The 20,003-nt window shown below is 40.2% G+C and overlaps 2 protein-coding genes across 3 annotated transcripts; both read right to left on the bottom strand.

Moving 5' to 3' along the window:
- Positions 1–41: 41 nt before the first annotated feature.
- Positions 42–19,925, bottom strand: tmprss3a (transmembrane serine protease 3a). Its single transcript, XM_084362200.1, has 15 exons — positions 19,800–19,925; positions 12,514–12,680; positions 12,345–12,394; positions 10,998–11,211; positions 10,128–10,241; positions 8,206–8,322; positions 7,807–7,930; positions 7,558–7,677; positions 6,833–6,879; positions 5,566–5,731; positions 4,946–5,115; positions 4,631–4,726; positions 4,414–4,556; positions 2,677–2,829; positions 42–169 (listed from the first exon to the last, which is right to left on the bottom strand). The coding sequence occupies exons 2-15, from the start codon at positions 12,578–12,580 to the stop codon at positions 125–127; spliced, it is 1,626 nt and encodes a 541-aa protein (XP_084218326.1). The 5' UTR covers positions 12,581–12,680; positions 19,800–19,925; the 3' UTR covers positions 42–124.
- On the bottom strand, positions 13,568–19,807 carry LOC311262638 (fibroblast growth factor 4A-like). 2 transcript variants are annotated; one of them, XM_084362198.1, is made up of 4 exons: positions 17,588–19,807; positions 16,449–16,580; positions 15,456–15,559; positions 13,568–15,365 (listed from the first exon to the last, which is right to left on the bottom strand). In XM_084362198.1, the coding sequence occupies exons 1-4, from the start codon at positions 17,757–17,759 to the stop codon at positions 15,183–15,185; spliced, it is 591 nt and encodes a 196-aa protein (XP_084218324.1). In that variant the 5' UTR covers positions 17,760–19,807; the 3' UTR covers positions 13,568–15,182. The 2 variants fall into 2 exon arrangements, with proteins under 2 accessions (XP_084218324.1, XP_084218325.1); XM_084362199.1 differs by having other exon boundaries at positions 16,449–16,577.
- Positions 19,926–20,003: the final 78 nt, after the last annotated feature.

Genomic DNA, 20,003 nt, shown 5'->3' with positions numbered 1-20,003 from the left:
GCACCGTCTCTTCTCTCTGCTCCGTCAGGATGAGTGTGGATAGAAGGATCCGTCTCTCCGGTGTAAAACAGTTTGTGTCTTCTAGTTCTTGGTTATGTGGAAACGTCCGAGGTGACGAGGTGGTTCAGTTCTCTGTGCTCTGAGTCGGAGAGTTTTGAGCCTCTTCTCTCTGAAAGACGACAAAGAAAAGGAAACACAGAAACATCAAAACAAGTCGAGCTGACGAGATGATCCAACTGGACAGAAAAACAAAAACATGCGTGGTCCGACTTCTACATACGGAGGACTGAAAGTCCCAAAATCAAAAATAAAAGTAGGCATTGATTAAGTTAGAAAATGTGATGAATGTATATTTATGTAAGGAAAAGAGTACAAATTAATCAATAAAATGGAAAGTTAAATTGAATAAATAGGGGAATTAATGAAAAGGTACAAAAAAAAAAATAGAAGCAAATTAAATCAGTAACATTGTCACATTTATCATTTAAGGTGCATTTAATTTCATATAATTTATTTATTGAGCCATTTCTTTATTTTTGATTTTTGCTTCCGTGGCTTTGAAGGAATGAAATCACCAAAATCAAGAAATCAGTAAATATGTCTTGATGATAATACTAAAAATAATATTATGCATTTTAATTTAATTTATAAAATGTGAATCAATTGACATTTAATTTGATTTACCTTTTATCTTAATTTCCTATCTTTCCCATTTTTTCGCAAATATACATTTAAAAAATATATTTATTTACATGTTATCTGGAAAAATGCAAAGGGAAAAAGTACATAAATGAATGCATTTAAAAAATAATCAAATTAAATGTGAAAGTAATTAAATAAAAATAGAATCAAATTAAAAACAGAAATATTAATTCATGTCACATTTTATAAATTAATGCGTACATTAATTTTTAATATAATTCTGGTGCATTTATTGGCAAAGAATTATTTATTGAGACACTTATTTATTTAGATTTTGGCAGTTTCAGTCCTCCGTTCTGTTTGTTTGATTTATAAGATGTTGAAAAATGTCGATCAGTGTTTCGTCCTCAAACGTCTTGTTTTGTCCACAACTCAGATATTCAGTTCACTGAGTAAACTTTCTTTTTCCAAAGAATATTAAGATAATTACTAGTTACTGTGTCACTATGAAGTCAAACAATCTCTGAATCGTTGCATCTCTAAAGTGAAGCACACGTCATCTTGGATATCTGATTAAACGGTGAAACTTTTGGTTTCGATGTGCAGAACATACAAACAACACTTTCGTATTCTAGGAGTTTGATTTACGTGTGAACTTGTGGGGATTTTTCAGGGATAATCAGGAGTTCAGAGGTAATTTAACCAGGGAATAACTGAAATTAGTTCTCGGCCTGTTTGCTCACAGACTCCTGCAGCGATCTAAGTTTGTCAGAGAGAGTTTGGTGACCAGCAGAGCACACGGAGACAAGGCCCGGTTTATGTTCTCATATCACAGGATCTAAATGGTGAAAGGAACTCGGTGTCAAGTTTAACATTTCAAAGCGTTCGCCATATAAAGGCAGCTGAAATCGGGCCAATGGGACGACCCCGCCAGCTGCTGCAGTCAGACTCTATTACAGAGGAGGACCAGCTGTCGGTCCAACAGCTGGTTCTGTGCTGTGGTCAGTTAGTCAGAGTTTGACTGGAGGAACTGGACGGGTTCACTCATGTTTCTGTTTAAATACAAATCCTGAGATGAAGAATGAAGAACATTACAGTGAGGATTCACTGCTCTTCTTTACATGTGACAGTAAATTATTAGTGTGTATGTTGTGGACTGTCGGTTTGAAGTTGTCACATTTTTCAGACATTTTATAAACTAAACGATTCATCAATTCATTGTAAAAATAATCAGTAAATTGTAGTTGCAGCCTTCATCTGGCAGGCTACAGTGCTAATGCTAATGTGTCAGTCCGACTCAAGACTGTGGAGGATTGAAACTGGCAAAATTAAAAGTAAATAAATAATTTAAGGTTCAATTTAAAAATAACATGCCATGAAATGCAGCAAACATTGTAAAATTAATTGTATTTATTCATTTTGTTTTTTTTGCTGTATTTTCCAGTTTTATCTTGCAAGAAAATACAGAAATTTAAACAGAATATAAAATAAATATGGAAATAAATAAATATATATTTTTAAAATAATTACTAAATTAAAAAATAAAATGGTAAAACAAATTGGTTAGTATTAGTTAATAAGTAGGGGCATGAATACAAAAGTAAGTAAATACTGAAATATCTGGTAATGTCACATGTTAGAAAATTAATTATTTAATTATTTATTTTCAGTTTTATCTTTATTGTATTATTGGCATTTAATTAATGTATTTATTAATTTTGGCAGTTTCAGTCCTCCATACAGGACCGGTGTTTTGGACCAGTGATGACTGACGATACTAAATAAGTCCTGATTTTAATCTCGGTCACATCAGAGCAGGAATATCTTTCTGAAACAGAAGCAGCTTAATGGAACTCAGCCATCATTAATTTAGTTATTCACACCAGTGATTTTCCTTCTGTGAAACCTTTTTTGGGATCAGGTTTAGATTTTTGGGGGCTCAAAGGTTCAGTTCTGGTCTTGTGTTCTCTGAAGTCCAGCCTCAGTGGGTCTGCCCCCTGTAGAAGAGGCAGGACCAGCTGTTGGTGTACTGACCTCCATCTGTTGGCGGATCCAGCTGAGCGAATGTGTGATACGAGTGTAAACGCCCGGCTTGTTCCTCATCGCGCAGCCGATTCCCCAGCTGGTCGCTCCGACCAGCTTCCACACCGACGAGTCCTCGCAGGCCAGAGGGCCGCCGCTGTCGCCCTGACGACGGACAGACGGACGCAAACAAACAGGTGAGACATTCTTTCAGGGTCTCCGTCTCGCTGAGCACATCACCGATCCTACAGAGCCTCAGCAGCAGTGACGTGAGCACAGCTTCTGTTACTGACGTGTAGGTCAGTTTGGTAAAAGCCTTAAAACTTGTTTCGAAGAGTTCACATCTGCTCATGATTCATTTATATTCACCCAAAACATAAATGTTTACAAAAAACCTCTCCACATTTTCATTACATAAAGAAAACCTATATTTTTCTGGTAATCAGTTAAAAGATGCAGCAGGAACCTGAAAATAATCAAAACACTGAAGCTGTAAAATCCACGATTAGTAACCTGGACTTTCTTTTTACCAGGTTTCAAAATGACATCAATAGATTTTCTCTCTGAGACAATAATGTAACTTTTTTATATTTTTACGTATTTTGTTTTGTTTTTATTTTTGTATTTCATAAATTTATAAATGTAAAAATCAATAAATTACTACATAAAATGGAATATAAAATGTAAAAAAGGTAAATTAATACAGAACTTGTAACAGAAACGTCAATTTGTCACATTTTGTATATTAATTAATGCCTAAATTGATTTTTAATCATTTTTGGTGCATTTAATGGCTTATACATTTATGTATTGAGCCGTTTTTTTTAATTTATTTTTGGTTTTAGCAGTTTCAGTCCTCCACAATCCTGAAATATTTACTTTTTTACATATTTATTTATGTTCTCTATTTATGTATTTTATACATTTATAAATCTAAAAACAAAAAAAATATTAAATAAAATGGAAAATAAAATGTTAATGTAAAAATAAATTAAAGAAGCAACTCATAACAGAAATGTCAATTTCTCAATTAATTAATGCCTACATTGATTATAATAATGTTTGGTGCATTTAATGGCATATTTAAATGTATTTTGGCAGTTTTCATCCTCCATACTGAGCCTGAAATATTTATTTAGTTTTGTATTTATTTATTTTTTCATTCATGTATTTTATACATTTAGAAATTAAAGAATGAATCAATGATTTGATAAAATGTTAAAGTAAAAAAGGTTCATTAATACAGAAGCAACTTCTTACTGGAATGTCAACTGATGTCACATTTTATATATTATTGAATGCCTATATTGATTTTTATTATAATTCTTGGTGCATTTAATGGGATAAAAATGTATTTATTGACCCATTTATTTATTAATGTTGGCAGTTTTAGTCCTCCATACTCCTGAACCTGATTGACAAATTAGCATTAGCACTGTCAGATTAAGGAGCCGCAGCGAGATTAGTGCTGCAACTAACGATCATTTTCATCATCGATTGATCTGTAGATTCATAGGTGTGATTGGCGAAGGACAAAAGAGCAGGAAAATATACGGCAATTTACTATTTGTTTTCACTATTAATCGATTAATCAATGAATTTACTGTCAGAATGTTTGAAAGAAAATTGATTGATGAATCGTTTCAGTCATTTTTCAAGCAAGAATCTCAGTTAGTTGACTGAAGAACGTCTCAGCTGCTGTGAAATCAGTGATTCTGGGTGTTTAAATCTAAATAAACGGGTCTGTACCTGACAGGAGTCGGTTCCTCCCTCCAGGGAACCTGCACAGATCATCCAGTTGGAGATGTAGCCCTGGTGAACCTCCGGCTGGTTGCAGGTCTTGGTGGAGAGCAGCGGCACCATCGCTGAGCGCAGGACCAAACTGAGCCCTCCTGGAAACATGTCCGTTATCACACTACTGCTGATTTCAAATGAGAAGAAGAATCAGCTGATTTCATTATCAGACCTCCTTCGTCAGTCGCTCCCCATCCTGAGATCCAGCACATGGTGCCCTCCTCAAACTCCTCCCCGTAGTTAGGCAGACAGATGGGCTGCACGAAGTCTACAGAGGACAGCCTCAATGAACTACAACTCCCACAGTATCAGACACACAGTTTCATCATCATCAACACCTGTCAATCATGCAGAAAAATCAAGAAGACTGATGACTGAACAGAGAGAAGCTGTAGTAGAGGAGGTCTGGACGGATCTATGACAGAATGAATGAATGAATGGACGGACATCGAGTGGAGGACCAGAGTGACGATGACGTCATTATTACCATCAAAGACCAGCGCAGTGGCCAGTTTCATGAGAGCGATGTCGTAGTCCAGTCCTTGGGGTCTGTAGCGGGCGTGGTAAATGATCTGCTCCACGGCCAGAGACTGAGCTCCGTTGCCCGGCTGCTCGGTCAGACCCACGTACACCGCCCACCTGAACGGGTATGCAAACCTGACGGGGAGCAGAGTCAGAAGCTGTGACCTCACCAGGCTGAACTAGAGGAGAGTAATCTGATTCCAGCTTTTACAACTTTAACTGCACACTGTGGAGAGTTCGTGCTCAGCAGCAACATCTAACACCTTCTTCCAAAATGGAGGAAGTCTCCAGCTACTTCAGCTGTTTAGGAGAACGCTGCAACGCTGTTTTACTGTGAAGCTCCAGAAATATTTTGTGGACTACGAGACGTCACCTGACTTTCATCAGCATGGAGGGAGGAGATGATGACAGAGTTTTCCTCTTTGGGTGAACTGTTCCTTTAATGTAATTTTAATGACTTTATATTCTGTTGGGTTGCTTGTGAATTCTCCCCCGAGAATCAATAAAGTTTTATCTTCAGAGGACACTGAAGACCTAAGAAAATAAAAGCAGTAAACAGGGTAGTGTAGGACGGTTGTGACTCACCCGTACACACAGTGTGCAGCAGTGACGATCCAGCGTGACGCGACGACGGAGCCTCCACACATGTGTTCATTTTCGAAGTGGAGACTGACCTGCCAGGGGAACTGACCCGGCCTGGAGAGGTTCCCCCCGACAATACGAGTGCTGTACTGAGACCTGGAGCCGCACTCTGAGGACACATGGGGAGGTCAGAGGTCAGATAGTGCACCTCGAAGGCATGGAGTAAAACACACTGGGTTAACACCATGAGCTGCTGGGCTGATACTGGCAACATCACCAGACTCCCTTCACAAATGTAGTGATTTTAAGAGTTGTTTCATGAGGAGAAACTGAGGAGAACAAACTTTGTGAAACTCTGTCTTCTTGTAAATTCAGCATTAAATGTAATACATGAAGCCACAATTTTACCAGACTCCCTTAACAAATCAGCTAATTTAAGGAGTTGTTGAGTAGCGTAAAACTTTATAAACATTATGAAACACTATCTACAACAGATTCTGAATCGTTGTCTCCTTCTTGTAAATTCAGCATTAAATGAAAACAGTAAGTTGTTTGTTTCCTTGTAAAAAGTGTCAGAAGCAGACAGGCTGGTACAGCCATGCTGCCACAAACTGTGTCTAAAGTGCTGAAGTCTCACCTGCCAACATTTAGCAGCTGTTTGAACACACTGTTTACACTGATTTCACCATTTACACTCAATTTATGAAAGAAGAAACATTTTATTGATGCTAAACATGTCAAATTTTTACAAATACACTAAACAGTAACCAGTATAGGCTACTTCTTAGTGAAAGTCACCAGACTCCCTTAGAAAATCACTCAATTTAGTGAGTTGTTGAGTTTGGAGAAACTTTCTGAAACACTGTCTCTGACAAATTCTTCATTGTTTGGGCCTTCCTGTAAATTCAGCAAATGTTCAACATCAATTTATTTTTTCATTGTGATGTACGTGTTGATTTATACATTCACAGCTCTGAGCTCGAGACAAATTGTTGGCGCTTCGGCTGTGAGCATTTTGGATTAAAAATATCAGTATCAAACTTCACAAATCTAGAAAAATGTAATCTTGGTACATGCAGACACACATGCACAATACAGACAAACACATAAACACACTCGTGCACACACACTGCGTCCATACTTGTGATGTCAACACAGTAGCAAAGACACACAGAGGACACACACATCTGAACACCGTGCAAGAAGCTCATGTGCTCCTCTTGACTCATCTCACAGAAAAAAACAGTTCACTCAGTCTTTGTTTTCTCACCCAGACATTTCAGAGTGGTCACCGCCCCTGAGCTGCACTGACTCTTACTGTGGCGAAACAGGATGTGGCGGTCAGGTAAAACTCAGCAGACATGAAGTACGAAAGTTTAACGTTTGAGTGTCTGCTGACGTCACGGAGCAGAAACCAGAGCGCAGGAGGCTCGAATGTAGACAAATGTTTCTCACTGAAGGGCAGACAATCTCATCAGTCAGTCAAGATATGTGACAGGAAAGTGGGACGTAAAGTAACTAAAGTATATCTACTCATTTAGTGTACTTGATTACTTCTGGCTTATATGAATGATGAATGTACATTTTTCCTCCACTGCATCTCAGAGGGAAACACTGAACTTCTTCTGGACCGTCTCGTCCACTGTTTGGGACGATGGTCCCAGAGAAAATCTAAGGAGAGCAGCCTGGTGCTGCTTTTTAACAAAATCCCACTTTGTCATAGGTCGTTTTTGAGTCTGAAATGGACTCACTGTTGCCCCTTGTGGCCGTTGGGGGACAAACACTCATTACAACTGTGGTTGAGTTTTGTCTCGAGGATCTAAGTTGAATAAATTTATTTTAAATCAGCTGTCAGATCAGTGAGAAATACTGTCCAGAGTCCAGAGAGTGAACTGTAACCTGGTCTGTGTTAAAGAACATCGTGATCTCTTCTAAAACTTGTCAGTAGACATTAATGTTAACTCCAACTCAAATACAGGTGTGCCTCCATCGTACCTGAAGCTGGTGGCGTTCTGGAGCTTGATGATCTGTGATTGGCTGAGGTTCAGGGACACCAGGTTGAATTGGAGGTCCTGCTCGATGGAGGTCAGAGAGACGAAGAACGTCTCCACGTACCTGAAACACAGAACAGACGCCGTTTAATGTCACACAAACGTCTGAGCAGTGCAGGACGATCCGGACTTGTGGACATGGATTATTATCAGAACAGAACATGAGAGGAGAAAGATGGAGGACAGCGAGGACCTGGAGTATCCGAGCTGTTTGCAGGCAGAGAGTCCCAACATGTTGTTCCAGCCCTCTGAACACACCGTCCTCCAGACCCCGCCCCTCTGCACCTGCAGGACGGAGCTCCGCCCACTCAGGCGCACTGAGACACACACACACACACACACACACACTTAATTAAAGGTCACGAAATGTGATAGAAACCAGTTTGTTTTGTTTCCTATTAAACTTTGAGGAGAAGCAACAAGTTTTGTACATTTGTTTCATGTTTGTTTTAACTAAAATAATCGTACAGTCTACAACAGAAAACATTCATCATATTTATCTGATCAGATGTAAACACTGATTTTTAATCAGTATCAGACGTCAATAATCCAGGTGTGTGTGTGTGTGTGTGTGTGTGTGTGTGTGTCTCACCACAGCCGAGCTCGTCCTCGCCATTGTCACACTGAACATCTCCGTCGCACTGATTCGAGCTGCTGATGCATTTAGACGACGAGCCGCAACGAAACTTCCCCACGCAGCTCAGACCCACTACACACACACACACACACACACACACACACACACACACACACACACACACACACACACACACACACACACACACACACACACACACACACACACACACACACACACACACACACACACACACGCGCGCACACGCACACACACGCACACACACACTTTTTTTTTAAATCACCGTTTTCATCATCTTGACTGTGAAGTTTGTTGGTTTTTGTTTTTTTCACTGTGTTAAAATGTATAATCACAAAGGAAACAAAATAAATAACTTTCAGGGCCCTGAAAATCTATAAAAGTCCCTTTTGAGACCAACTTTAAGGAAGAAACAGACCCAGCAGACACTTCAGGACTGAACTGATCCACACTGCAGCTGCTGAATTAACTTTAATATATTGTTCTGTATAATAATAAACTCACTAATAACTCACTGATCTCAGCTTCCACATGTCTCTGAGGTTCTGAGTCGAGGTGTCGTTAACTTTAAATCTGCTGCTGTTCGTTTGTTTGTCATCTGCTGTGTCGAGCGAGTTACAGTTCAACACGTTTGATTCCAGCTCAGCGTTTGTTCAGATAATCATCTGATCCTCCAGCCGTGTGAGCTGCGATCTGCTATGGACGGCGACCCAGCGCCATCCGACACCAGTGACTTCCCAGCAGTGTTTATGTGATCGGTGCCTCCACTACACCTCATCATAGAGAGCCAATCAGAGAGGACCCGAGGGGCCCGGGCGGGGGGCAGCTTTAATATTAAACCCCCGACTGTGAAGTTAAAGTGCTGACTTCTATATTTAAGGCTGTCTGAAGATGATGTGGATCTCAGAAACGGACGATATTAAAGATAAGATAAAACTTTATTGATCCCTCACTGGAGAAACTCAAAATAAATAAATAACACGTTCTAACTGTGAATAAAAACAGTAAAATATATATATCGACCCATAAATGGTGAAATTATTCAATGAAAACTCAGCACAACTATTCACATCAGTGTGACTGTAATTTATTAATATTAACATTATTTTAAAAGAAGCTCTTTTTTCCAATGCCGCTGAACCTCACACACCACACTCATCTCAACTGAAGCACAAAGCTATTTGTTTTACACATTATGTGTTTTGTTGGATAAAATCACCTGTATTGATCAAATCTGCCAACAAGAATCTGACGTGTGGACAAAGAACAGGCGACATAACAGACCAAGTGTGACATCTGATACTAATCCATGTGGTCCGGCTTCACTGCTGACGAACAGGAAGTCAAAGGTCCAGAAACAAGCGGGAAGTGAACAAGGTCACAAATCAAAACATTAAACTAAGATCTGATTCAAATCTGCGGTCAGCTTTGCACTCTGGGGTTTATGTTGTGGTTTAAGTGTGTAAATGATCTGGAGCTTTACAAGAACGTCCAACGTGTGAAGCAATTATTATTATCATACAATCAAATCCTATTTTTAACCGTCTGAATCTTGTTTTTTAGTTTTAAGAGAGTTTTAATGTTTTTATGTGACAGGAAGGTTCATCAGAGGTGAAGATCTAAAGCGTCTGTTGGTGTCTGCGGCTCAGAGACGTCAGACTGTTGATGACTGAACACAAACTGATGTCAGATATCAAACATGATACTTTCTTCATGTTAATCCTGCTGCTGCCACACGACATGAAGCTGTGAGTTAAAGTGACCTCAGGTGTTCTGTGTGGGTGGGATCTGAGTTGTGTAACAGATGAGGACCTCATCAAACATTAACGGCGCAGAGTCAGTCCACGCTACGCTGCCTCCATTATTGGAAAGTAAGTTCACTGAGCTGAGCTCCTCACCTCCGAGTCCAATCCCGAGAACCAGAGTGACGGCGACCACGACGCAGGAGGCGATGAGCAGCTCGAGGCGGTGGGCCAGCAGTCTGCTCCTCCAGCTCTTGTCCAGGTCGTCCTCTAAAGACACGGAAAACTTTGTGAACACCGACTCAGATATCCAACAAAATGAGCTTTTTTTATGATATCTGAAATAAAATATTCTATGAGAGAGCTACATCACATCTGGTCAGAAGCAAAGTGGCAAATTCAAATGAATTTCTTGTATCTTAATATGTGAAGTGGACACAATCTAAACTCAATAAATAAATGGCTCAATAAAGAAGTAAATATGCCATTTAATGTACCAAAATAAATGAGTGTTTGCTCACATGGTCTCCAGATATGGAGGACTGAAACTGCCAAAACCAAAAATAAATAAATGGCTCGATAAATAAATTAATATGCCATTAAAAGCACCACAAATATTACTAAAAATAAATGTACATAAGTATTAAGTTATCAAATGTGACATAAATTAAGTTTTACTTTTGTATTTATTCCACTTTTTAGTAACTTTTCCAAACTTATTTATTCATTTTTTCTAGTTTTTTTATTAATGTATGTTTTATCTTGCAAAATGAAAAAGGGAAAAGAACAGAGATAAAAACAGAAATAAACAAACAGCTCAATAAAGTAAATATGACATTAAATGCACTAAAATGAGAATAAAAATAAATGTACAACAGGTATAATTAATTTATAAAATGTGATATTTCTGTTTTAATTTCCTGTGTTATTATTTACCTTGGTATTAATTCCCCAATTCATTATCTTTATCATTTGTTTGACCTTTTTATTTATTAATTCAGTCATTAAAAACATGTCTTCTCTCACCGTGGATGAACGGCTGCACCTTGGTGATTGGCATGCTGGGGCTGGGAGCAGGTTTGGCAGGATCGGTCTCTGGGTTCGGGTCTCCGGAGAGGCTGCCCAGGGGGCTGACGTTCAGCGTGTTGGGGGTCTCGACCACGGGGAGGTCCTCCTCCGTCACCGACACCACCTCGATCTTAGAGGGGTCCGGTTCCTCGGGAGCTTCTGCCTGAGGTTTCTACAGGGGGCGACAGAGAGACTAATGATCAGACAGCTGATTTAATTAATGAGCTGCTTCAACTGAACCAGTTGTGGCAGCACAGATGTTTGACTGAAGGCCAGTCGGTACTGTAGCTCTGACATCAGATGGACTGCAGGATGAACCCGGTGATAAGAAGTGGTCCGGACTGACGGTGCAGCCGGGTCAGAGGAGGTAAACTCACTGGTTCTGTCGTACAAAGCTGAATATTTGCTTCCGTCAAAGGACACAAACGTTTCTTTATTCACGGCTCCAGCACCTTTTCTGAAGGAACATCTAAGAACTTTTCAAGAACTTTCAAGGAACATTTTTAAGTTTTTTTCAGCATTTACAACTGTGGTAAATTATATATTTATAATATGTTCAGGTGTTTAACACACGAGTACAGACACACACATCCTCCCCTTCAGCTCCTCGTTTATACATCTACCATTTAATTCAGGCTTTAACTACTGATCATTTTCACTATTGCTTCATTTTTTTGTGTTATTCATCAATCAAGCTTTCGAAACCCTAAAATAATCTATCAACTTTAGGGATGCGCGATAATACATACATGTATATAGATCTATGTATTTACTGTAAACTATGAGTCCATCAATTATCTGATAATAAGCCTTTTCCTGATTATTAGAATCAGGTTTTTCTTCTGATAGTCGACAAAATCAATTCATTTTAATATGAATAGAATAATCCTGAATAATGTAGTTTGAACAATATTTGATCGAATCTTCCAGCTGCTGTTCGATAAACACATTTAAACACCATTAAAATGTGGCTGCATCACAACTCAAGCAGCCGTTGTTTGTTGACGGATGTCAGGTCTGCAGAGAGGAGTGACAGATGATCCCAGTGTGGTAATTTGGTTCAGATGCAGCATGTAATCTGCAAAGTAACAAGTAACTTAACTGGAAAACTCAAGTACAAGTACCTCAAAATTATACTTGAGTAAATGTACTTAGTTAAATTGCATCAGTCGGCATAATAACATGTTAATTCAGCCTGAAGAGACTCGATGTTCTTCTGAAATATGGTGTAAAGAAACACACACGTCCCTGATCAGTTTACAATAATGTGTCTCAGCACCTGAACGTAATCATCTGTACACTTACTGTGGGGGGAGTTGCTGAGTCAGCAGCAGCAGTGTTGGCAGCAGGGTCAGCTAAAAGATAAAAAGTGATGACATCGTTAGAGGACAGAGAAGAAGAGAAGAAGAAATGATGAACAACAACGAGGAGTCCTCAAGAAGGAAAAAGTCTGGATGAGTTTAATCCAACGTACCGATCTCCACGAAGCTCTTCGTCATCGTGCCATCGTCCACACTCAGCTGAGCTTCGTCTAGGACCATGTCCTCCCGTCTCTCCTGGTGTCTCTCCCTGCTTCCTCTCTTTTACTCCTCTTTTCCTCCTCTCTCCGTCTGTTAATGACCGCCCTCCTGCCGTGCTACACTGAGGTACAAAGAGACACCTGAGCAGGTGAGTGCTGCCACTCGCAGAGGGGATCAGGTGACCCTGCACCTCCCACTCTGAGGGTAAGATTACAGACTCGAGTGTCCCCAAAGTGTCCCGGGACTCAGTGAGGAGGAGGAAGCAGCTGGACAGGCCTCACTGTCCAGCTGCTTCCTGCAAACACACTCAAACATCACCATGTTTTAAATGTCTTTTAAAGGGTCAGTTCACCCACAGACACGCAGATAGTTCTGGTTTTAAGAAGTCCAAACACATCAGGGTGAAAAACCTTTCATCTGCGTTCGGAGGGGCAGAAAGTAGCTCCCATGAAAACTGAGGCGTGTCGATAAGACAGAGTCTTTGTTTCTGTAAAGACGTTTCAGAAATTATGAATTATTGGGATCCAAACCTTCAACTTGGGGCAAATACTTAATGCTCATATGTAAACACATCATTAACAGGTACGTCAAATTACCAGTCAGCTCAAATACTGAAAACATTTACACGTTTTCACCTGAGAATGTTTAGATTTTTTCCATTTTTCAAACATTTCTAGCAACTAGAAATGTAAGAACACTGAAGCTGATCGACTTAGATACCAGCAGAGGGAGCTGAAGAGTAATGGAAAAACAGCTGAGAGGAATATTAGTAAAAGTCTAATGACGCTGGTTAGCCTGGCTAATAAGTAAGCTAGCTTATCTGTTGATGTGAGAGAATCAACAATAAATTAAAGTTTTAAACATTTCACCTTTGAGATAAGTTATTTTATTTCCCTCACATGAAACTGAACATTAGATTTAATGAATGTTTCTGAGTTTGTGTAAAGTTTGTAAAGATCCACTCCAGCTTACAGCAGACTGCTCCAACACAATGCGATTAGAAAAAATAGATATTTTATTTAAAACTATAATGTACTCTACAACGACAATAAACACAACTAGACAAACAAAATAAATAAGATTAATAAGGTACAGATTCACAACGACAGGCAGCTTCTTTTCTGGAAGTTTTTGTTAAAACAATTTTGCATAATGAATTTCATCAACAGTTTCCTGCATCTCTACATCATCAGTATTTCACATTACAAACTATTCTGAGTGAACAGCAGTTAAAACCGTCTGCTGAGACATGAAGAGGACGGGTTGACGTCTACGTGTTGGCAAACAGCCGACACGCAGCAAACGGAGCAACGTTAACTCTCATTTTAACGTCTGTTTTGGTCTCGACCCATATGTGGCTCTTAGCTGCTAACTTTTCCTGTCTGTTGTTTGGTTCTGGGCGGGGAGTGAACTGTGGGTCGATCAGAGGTGATTCACTGAAAACATCTGGAAAAGATGCTGATGAAAGTCGAAACTTCTGTTAGAAAAACACCCAAAGAATAAGTTTCAAAAGGTGAAAAGGAGAGCTGATTTAAACTGCAGGGGTTTTAAATTTTACATATTTTGGTGATAATATGACTAACGGACTCAAAACGTTTTAGAGTTGATCCAGTGGATCGCCTCAACTGATTCGGGCTGTGATCACTGTGACGTAATCTTTTGGTGCAACTCGTGCAGTTCGTCCATTAAGAGTCCTTGTTTTTGCAGCTGACGGGCAGATTGTGACTGAAGGATCTCTGACTTTCCTTTAAAGGTAAACTAACCAGAAACAATCATTACCATATCACTCTGTCCAACGCCACCAGACTCCATTGCCAAAAATGGTCATTTTAACTGGCAGAACGTGGGAGTGATGGCTCAGTCAGTTATTGTGTGACTCACTAGGATGAACCACAGAGTGACTTCAAGAGTCAGTGACTTTGGACGTCACACAGAAACACAAGCTAGCCAACATGTCGAGGCAGTGTCGGTCCAGTGACTCCTGTGTTCTGGGAAGCAAAATTTCTAATTTTGTTAATGGAGTCTGGTGGCTGTGAACAGAGCGATATTACAGCAGCTTCTGGTGAAACAAAAAAAATCTTACTATTTAACAAAAAGGTCTTTCTCAATATGTTGTCACACATTTACCTCAGCCTGTCAGTGGTGAAACAAAAGCATATTTCAACCTTTTCAGCCTGTTTTACTGCCAGAGCCAAAACATGCTGCGCCTTTTATTCAGTCAGACGCTAAAATATGTAAAAATATAAAAACATTTATAAATAATATCCTTTAAGGTCTGTAAAAATGATGCTCGTTAAATAGTTTCAGTTATTTACATACACATTTGAAAATATAAATAGAATAATCCTGAATATTGTAGTTTGCACAATCTTCCAGCTGCTGTTCAGTAAACACATGAATTGTTTTTGCATCTGCAGCATCACGAGCAGCCGTTTGTTGACCGACCCTCAGACTGTGTCGGGTCTTTACAGGTGAGTGATGACGTGTTCGTTTCAGTTCACTGTTGTTACTCACAGGAAGTAAAGCTCCCAGTGATCACCAGCACCAACTGTCTGTTCTGATGTGGTTCTGGTTCGTTTCCTCTGTGTGAAGCTTCTTTTCAGGTCTGAGTAATCCTCTCTGATCACGTCGTCCTCCGAGGCAGGAAGTGGGTGCAGGACTGGTGGCGTCCCACGGTGTTGCCCTTCCTCGGCTCTCCTTTGTGGGACAGAGCCAGGTAGATGCCCGGGTGAGCCAGAGAGGAGTAGGTGGTGTAGTGGTTCTCCTCCAGGTTCTCCTTCAGCAGGCAGTCGTCAGAAAACTGAGCCTGAAAAACACATTCAATCATCATTTAGTCTTTTTATACGACTGAGTTGTAGTTGAGGACATGCAGTGTAGGACACGTGGAGCTACACACCGCTCCATACGCCCGTCCCTCTCCACTCATACAGAGGTACAGGCCGCTCTTCACTCCTCTGATTCCCACGACTCCATGTTTCATAGCGAAGATCTTCAGCCAGCCTGGAGGAGACGGAGGAAGGCAGAACAAAGCTAAAGGTTCAGATTCAGATATCTCAAACACTTTAACATAAAACTGCCTCTAAAACATCAAAATAAATGAATATACTGAACGTAGATTACACCTTTTTCAAGCACTTTTCAAGGTGCATTTCCAAGATTTTACAGCGATCTACATCTGTGTTTTTATACATTCACATACACATAAATACGCAAAATGATCATTTCTCCTCACATTAAACTACATGTTACTGTTTATCAGAGCTTATTCACTGAAAACATGTGGAAATGACGCTGATGAAAGCTGGAAAAACACCAAGAATATGAGCTTCAAAAGACTGAGAGGCTAACGTGTAAGAATATTGATTAGCAGCTTTAAAGGGTAATTCTAGTGTTTTAAAACTTTGGCCCTTTTCTACATATTTTGGAGCCTAAATGACCAACAGGAACAAAAAGTCTTGGTCTTGATCCAGAAGAGGCCTCTTACAATACGAGCCGGGCTGCAAACGTTCAGATTGTGACTGAAGGATTTCTACCATTTCTTAAAAAGTAAACCAACCAGAAACAGCTGTTATATCACTCTGATCAGACTCCACCAGACTCCATTGACAAAAACAATAGTTTAACATGGGAGTGTCTCATCTACTGCTGCATTGATAAGTTAGTTTGTGTGACTGTGTGGAGTCACTTCGTCATGTCACCTGGTAACACAGTGACTTACACAAACACAAACTACCTGATGGATGCAGCAGGATCAGACACTCCCGTGTTCTGCCAGGTTAAATTATTGTTTTTGTCAGTGGAGTCTGGTGGCTTTCAACGGAGCAACGTAACAGCTGTTTCTGGGTAAACAAAGAGGATTTCACTCTTTAATAAAAATGTCTGGACTCACAGTTCTCGGTGGGTTTGTGGACGCCTCCCACGGAGCCGTTGGACAGAATCTGGAGATGGTAGCCAATCCCGACGCGGCAGTAGAGCAGCTGCTGTTTGACTCCTTCTCTGATTGGATGAGGACTTGAACCTGCTGTACAAAGACATGTTTACCATGCCATACTAGTGCAAGGTACATCACATCGACTGAGCTGCAGAGAGAACTGTGCCTGTCAAAGTGTGTCCAATAAAAGTCGTTGTTTTTGCAGCTGACAGGCTCAGACTGAAAGCCACCAGACCCCATTCACAAAAATGTTGATTTTACCTCGCAGAACATGGGAGTGATGCCTCAGTCAGTTATTTTGTTTGTGTCATTGTGTGACTTCCTGAGTCACTGTCTCACCAGGATGAATCCCAAAGTGACATCATGAGTTACACAGCAACACAAACAAAATCACCGACTGAGGCACCGCTCCCATCTTCTGAGGTAAAATCACTGTGTTATTGAGCCTGGTGGCTTTGAACAGAGCGATAACAGCTGTTTCTAGTTCAACAAAAATGACCTCTCTCTTTTAGAAAATGGTTTGTTTCTGTGCAGATAATGTCGGTCACATAACAACAATCCGAGCTCGTCAGAGACAAAACGAAGCACTTTGACAGTTGATATTGAATCCAAGGATTATGTTACAGCCTGTTTCACCAGCTGCAAAACTTTTTATACATGCAGGTCATTCAGACACCACCACATGTAAAACTAGGGCCCAGGTTTAAAAATATTGGAATGACCCTTTAAGACCTGAAAAAATGAAGCTAGTCTGAGCTTCATGTTGTAGAACGATGCACTGTGGCTGAATCCATGTAGTATAAAGAGTTACCTGTCAGGATCATTTAACAACTTATTGTCATTCACTTCTGTTTGGACATAAATAAATTACTATTACTACATTAATGACTGTTATTAGTATTTGTCTAGTGAATCCTTATGGAGGCACTCGGAGTTGTTTATTCATCATGTCTGTTTTCTGTCTAGAAATTTAAAGCAGATGTTTGAGTTTCAGACAACGTGAAACAAAGAAAACATTACAGCTAAAGGTCTTTAAATAAATCAGGAGAACTATTAAATGAAGGACAAACTGAATCTTCACATAACAGTTTTCTAACCTTTTCCCTTGAGCAGCGACTCCTTCATGTGCAGCTTCCAGAGGCCTCGGAGACGAGTCGCGTGGTCGTCAGGTGAGATCACAGCTTCCTGTTTCTTGGCTCCCAACGCTCGAACACACACACTGAGAACCAGCAGCAGCAGCAGGGAGGACACACTCATAGTGACACACATCAGACAGGTGAGGACGTCCTGAAAACTGTCATGTCCACTGATGGAGGTCTCCTCTTCTTCTGTGAACTGCACTGTCGTCTCTGCTCGACACCCACTTCCTGCTTTTATCTCCTCTCTTCACCGACTGACACAGTGAGATACTCAGCTGAACTCCATCTTTATCATATCAGTGATCCTCAAACAGGCTGAACACACACGTGCTCCTCTCTGAGGAAACAAACCTCTTTATATCGTCACCAACACGACTTCTCTTCAGTGTGACTCTGCTGTTAAAGCTCCACTTTAGTTTTACTTCAACTATTGAAGGATGAAGAAAAGAAAAGTGCAGCAGGCTTCACAGCTTCCAGCCTGCGTACTTCCACATGTTTTCATGTCGTCCAATCAGACCTCTGACGGGCGAGAGACATGCAAACTGTCTGTTCAGTATCACAATCAGCAGATTAGAGCGGCTCAGCTGATAGAGGGAAACATGAACCAGTTCAGGGATCTCATGGACGGTGACTTCATGTTGTGGTTATTTTTACAGTACATGGCCAAATGTATGTGGACACCTGAACATGTTCATCAACCTTCATGTCTAATAGCCTCAACTCTTCTGGTTTCAGTCTTTGCAGCTGCAGGGATTTGAACACCAGAGTATCAGAGAGGTCCAACACAGATGTTGGTGCTCAGGTTTCCAGGTGTTGGAGATAAACAAGTTTGAAAATGACAAAAGAAACCTTTAATTTTTATTGCTTTGGATTTAATATGTAACATTTCTGCATTAAAATGACTCGCGGAAAAACCTTTGCACACCTGTGGGCTGGCAGGTGCCGAGGAGAGGACCGAGGGTCCAAAGAGGCCCGGTCTACACGTACGTGGATATTTCTTTAAAATGGACCTCCAGGGGTGACGACATTCAGGAACTCGTCACTGTTCACGTCTGCTCGGGCAGAAACTGAGACTTTCTGACAATCAGCTTCCTGTTTACAGCACATGGGCCCAGAGTACCAAGTGGTCATGGGATCTGAGTTTCAGGTGCGTCAGGATGGATGGAGATTATTTCTGAAACGCTAAAACGCTCGTCTGGACGAGAAACAAAAAAAAAAAAAAACACACTCTTTCCAAAAATACACACACCACTGCAGATTTGGATTTCAGAACGTTTTGGTACGAAGACTTCATCAGGTTATTTGTGGGCATGTTGTTATTAAAGTTTCCTCACGGTGAGTTTCATCTGGTCGCCTGTCGCTACCTTCAGGAAGGCAGAGTGAGGGAGGAAGTCGAGACGAAACACAACGTGCAGAAAACTTTAAAACAATGAAGACAACAACTCCCATGATCCCGCGCTGCTTACGCTTCTTGTTTTGATTGAGAAACTACAAATGAAAAAGTTAAAAGTTTTAACTAACAGATTAAACCTTCTCAGTTGAGCAGGCCGTTATTTTTTGTATTACAGGTTTTCTGAATGTCTTCACGTAAACACATGATGCATTAAATAATCACATTTGTGATAATTTTCTTAAGTTTCCAGAACAGAAATGTGAAGATTGGATGAAGTCAGGTTCAGACTTCATGTTTCATGTTGTTGACATGCTAGAGTCGAAGGTTTTTACAGAGAATCTAAATCGAAACATAAAATAATTATCACATTTTCTCGACGTTTTCATGAATAAAACGTTCTTTAAATCAGGTTGTGAATGAAATATGAACACTCTCTGTGTGTGTACGAGCTGCTGAGGTGAAGATTGTTTTTAAAGATCTGGATATCACCACCAGACTTCCCCGGTTCATTACTCACATTTAGACAATTATTTTTTTGTACAAGTTTCCTGAAAATGTTAAATATGTTTAAAATATGCAAATAGCCTTCTATCTCTTGAAAATGAACTGGTGGATTTTGGATGTTTTCTTCCGACTACTCAAATCGCCCAAAACCTCAAAATTGATGTTTTAACTGTAGTTTAAAAACGTTTAGTGAACAACCATCTGATTTAACATTTTTGAGAACGAAATCCTGAAAAAAATCCTGGTAATTTTATTAAACTCTCTGTTACAAACCTTCCAGGATTTTCCAGGATTTTCCAGGCCTGGCCGGAGCAGAAGTTTATTTCAGCAGCTTGTCTGACAGCAGATCTTCTGTGTTTTGGTGACAAACAGGATGTTTCCTTCACAGATCCAGCGTGTGACACTGACACTGTGCTGACTTGTGATAGCTGCCGTCTTCAATCAGCACACAGTGTGAGGCAGAACGCGTCTATCTGA

This window comes from Pagrus pagrus (assembly GCF_965226575.1).
Source record: "Pagrus pagrus genome assembly, chromosome: 9".
NCBI classification, from domain to species: Eukaryota; Metazoa; Chordata; class Actinopteri; order Spariformes; family Sparidae; genus Pagrus; species Pagrus pagrus.
This window is presented reverse-complemented; position numbering and strand designations above follow the sequence as displayed.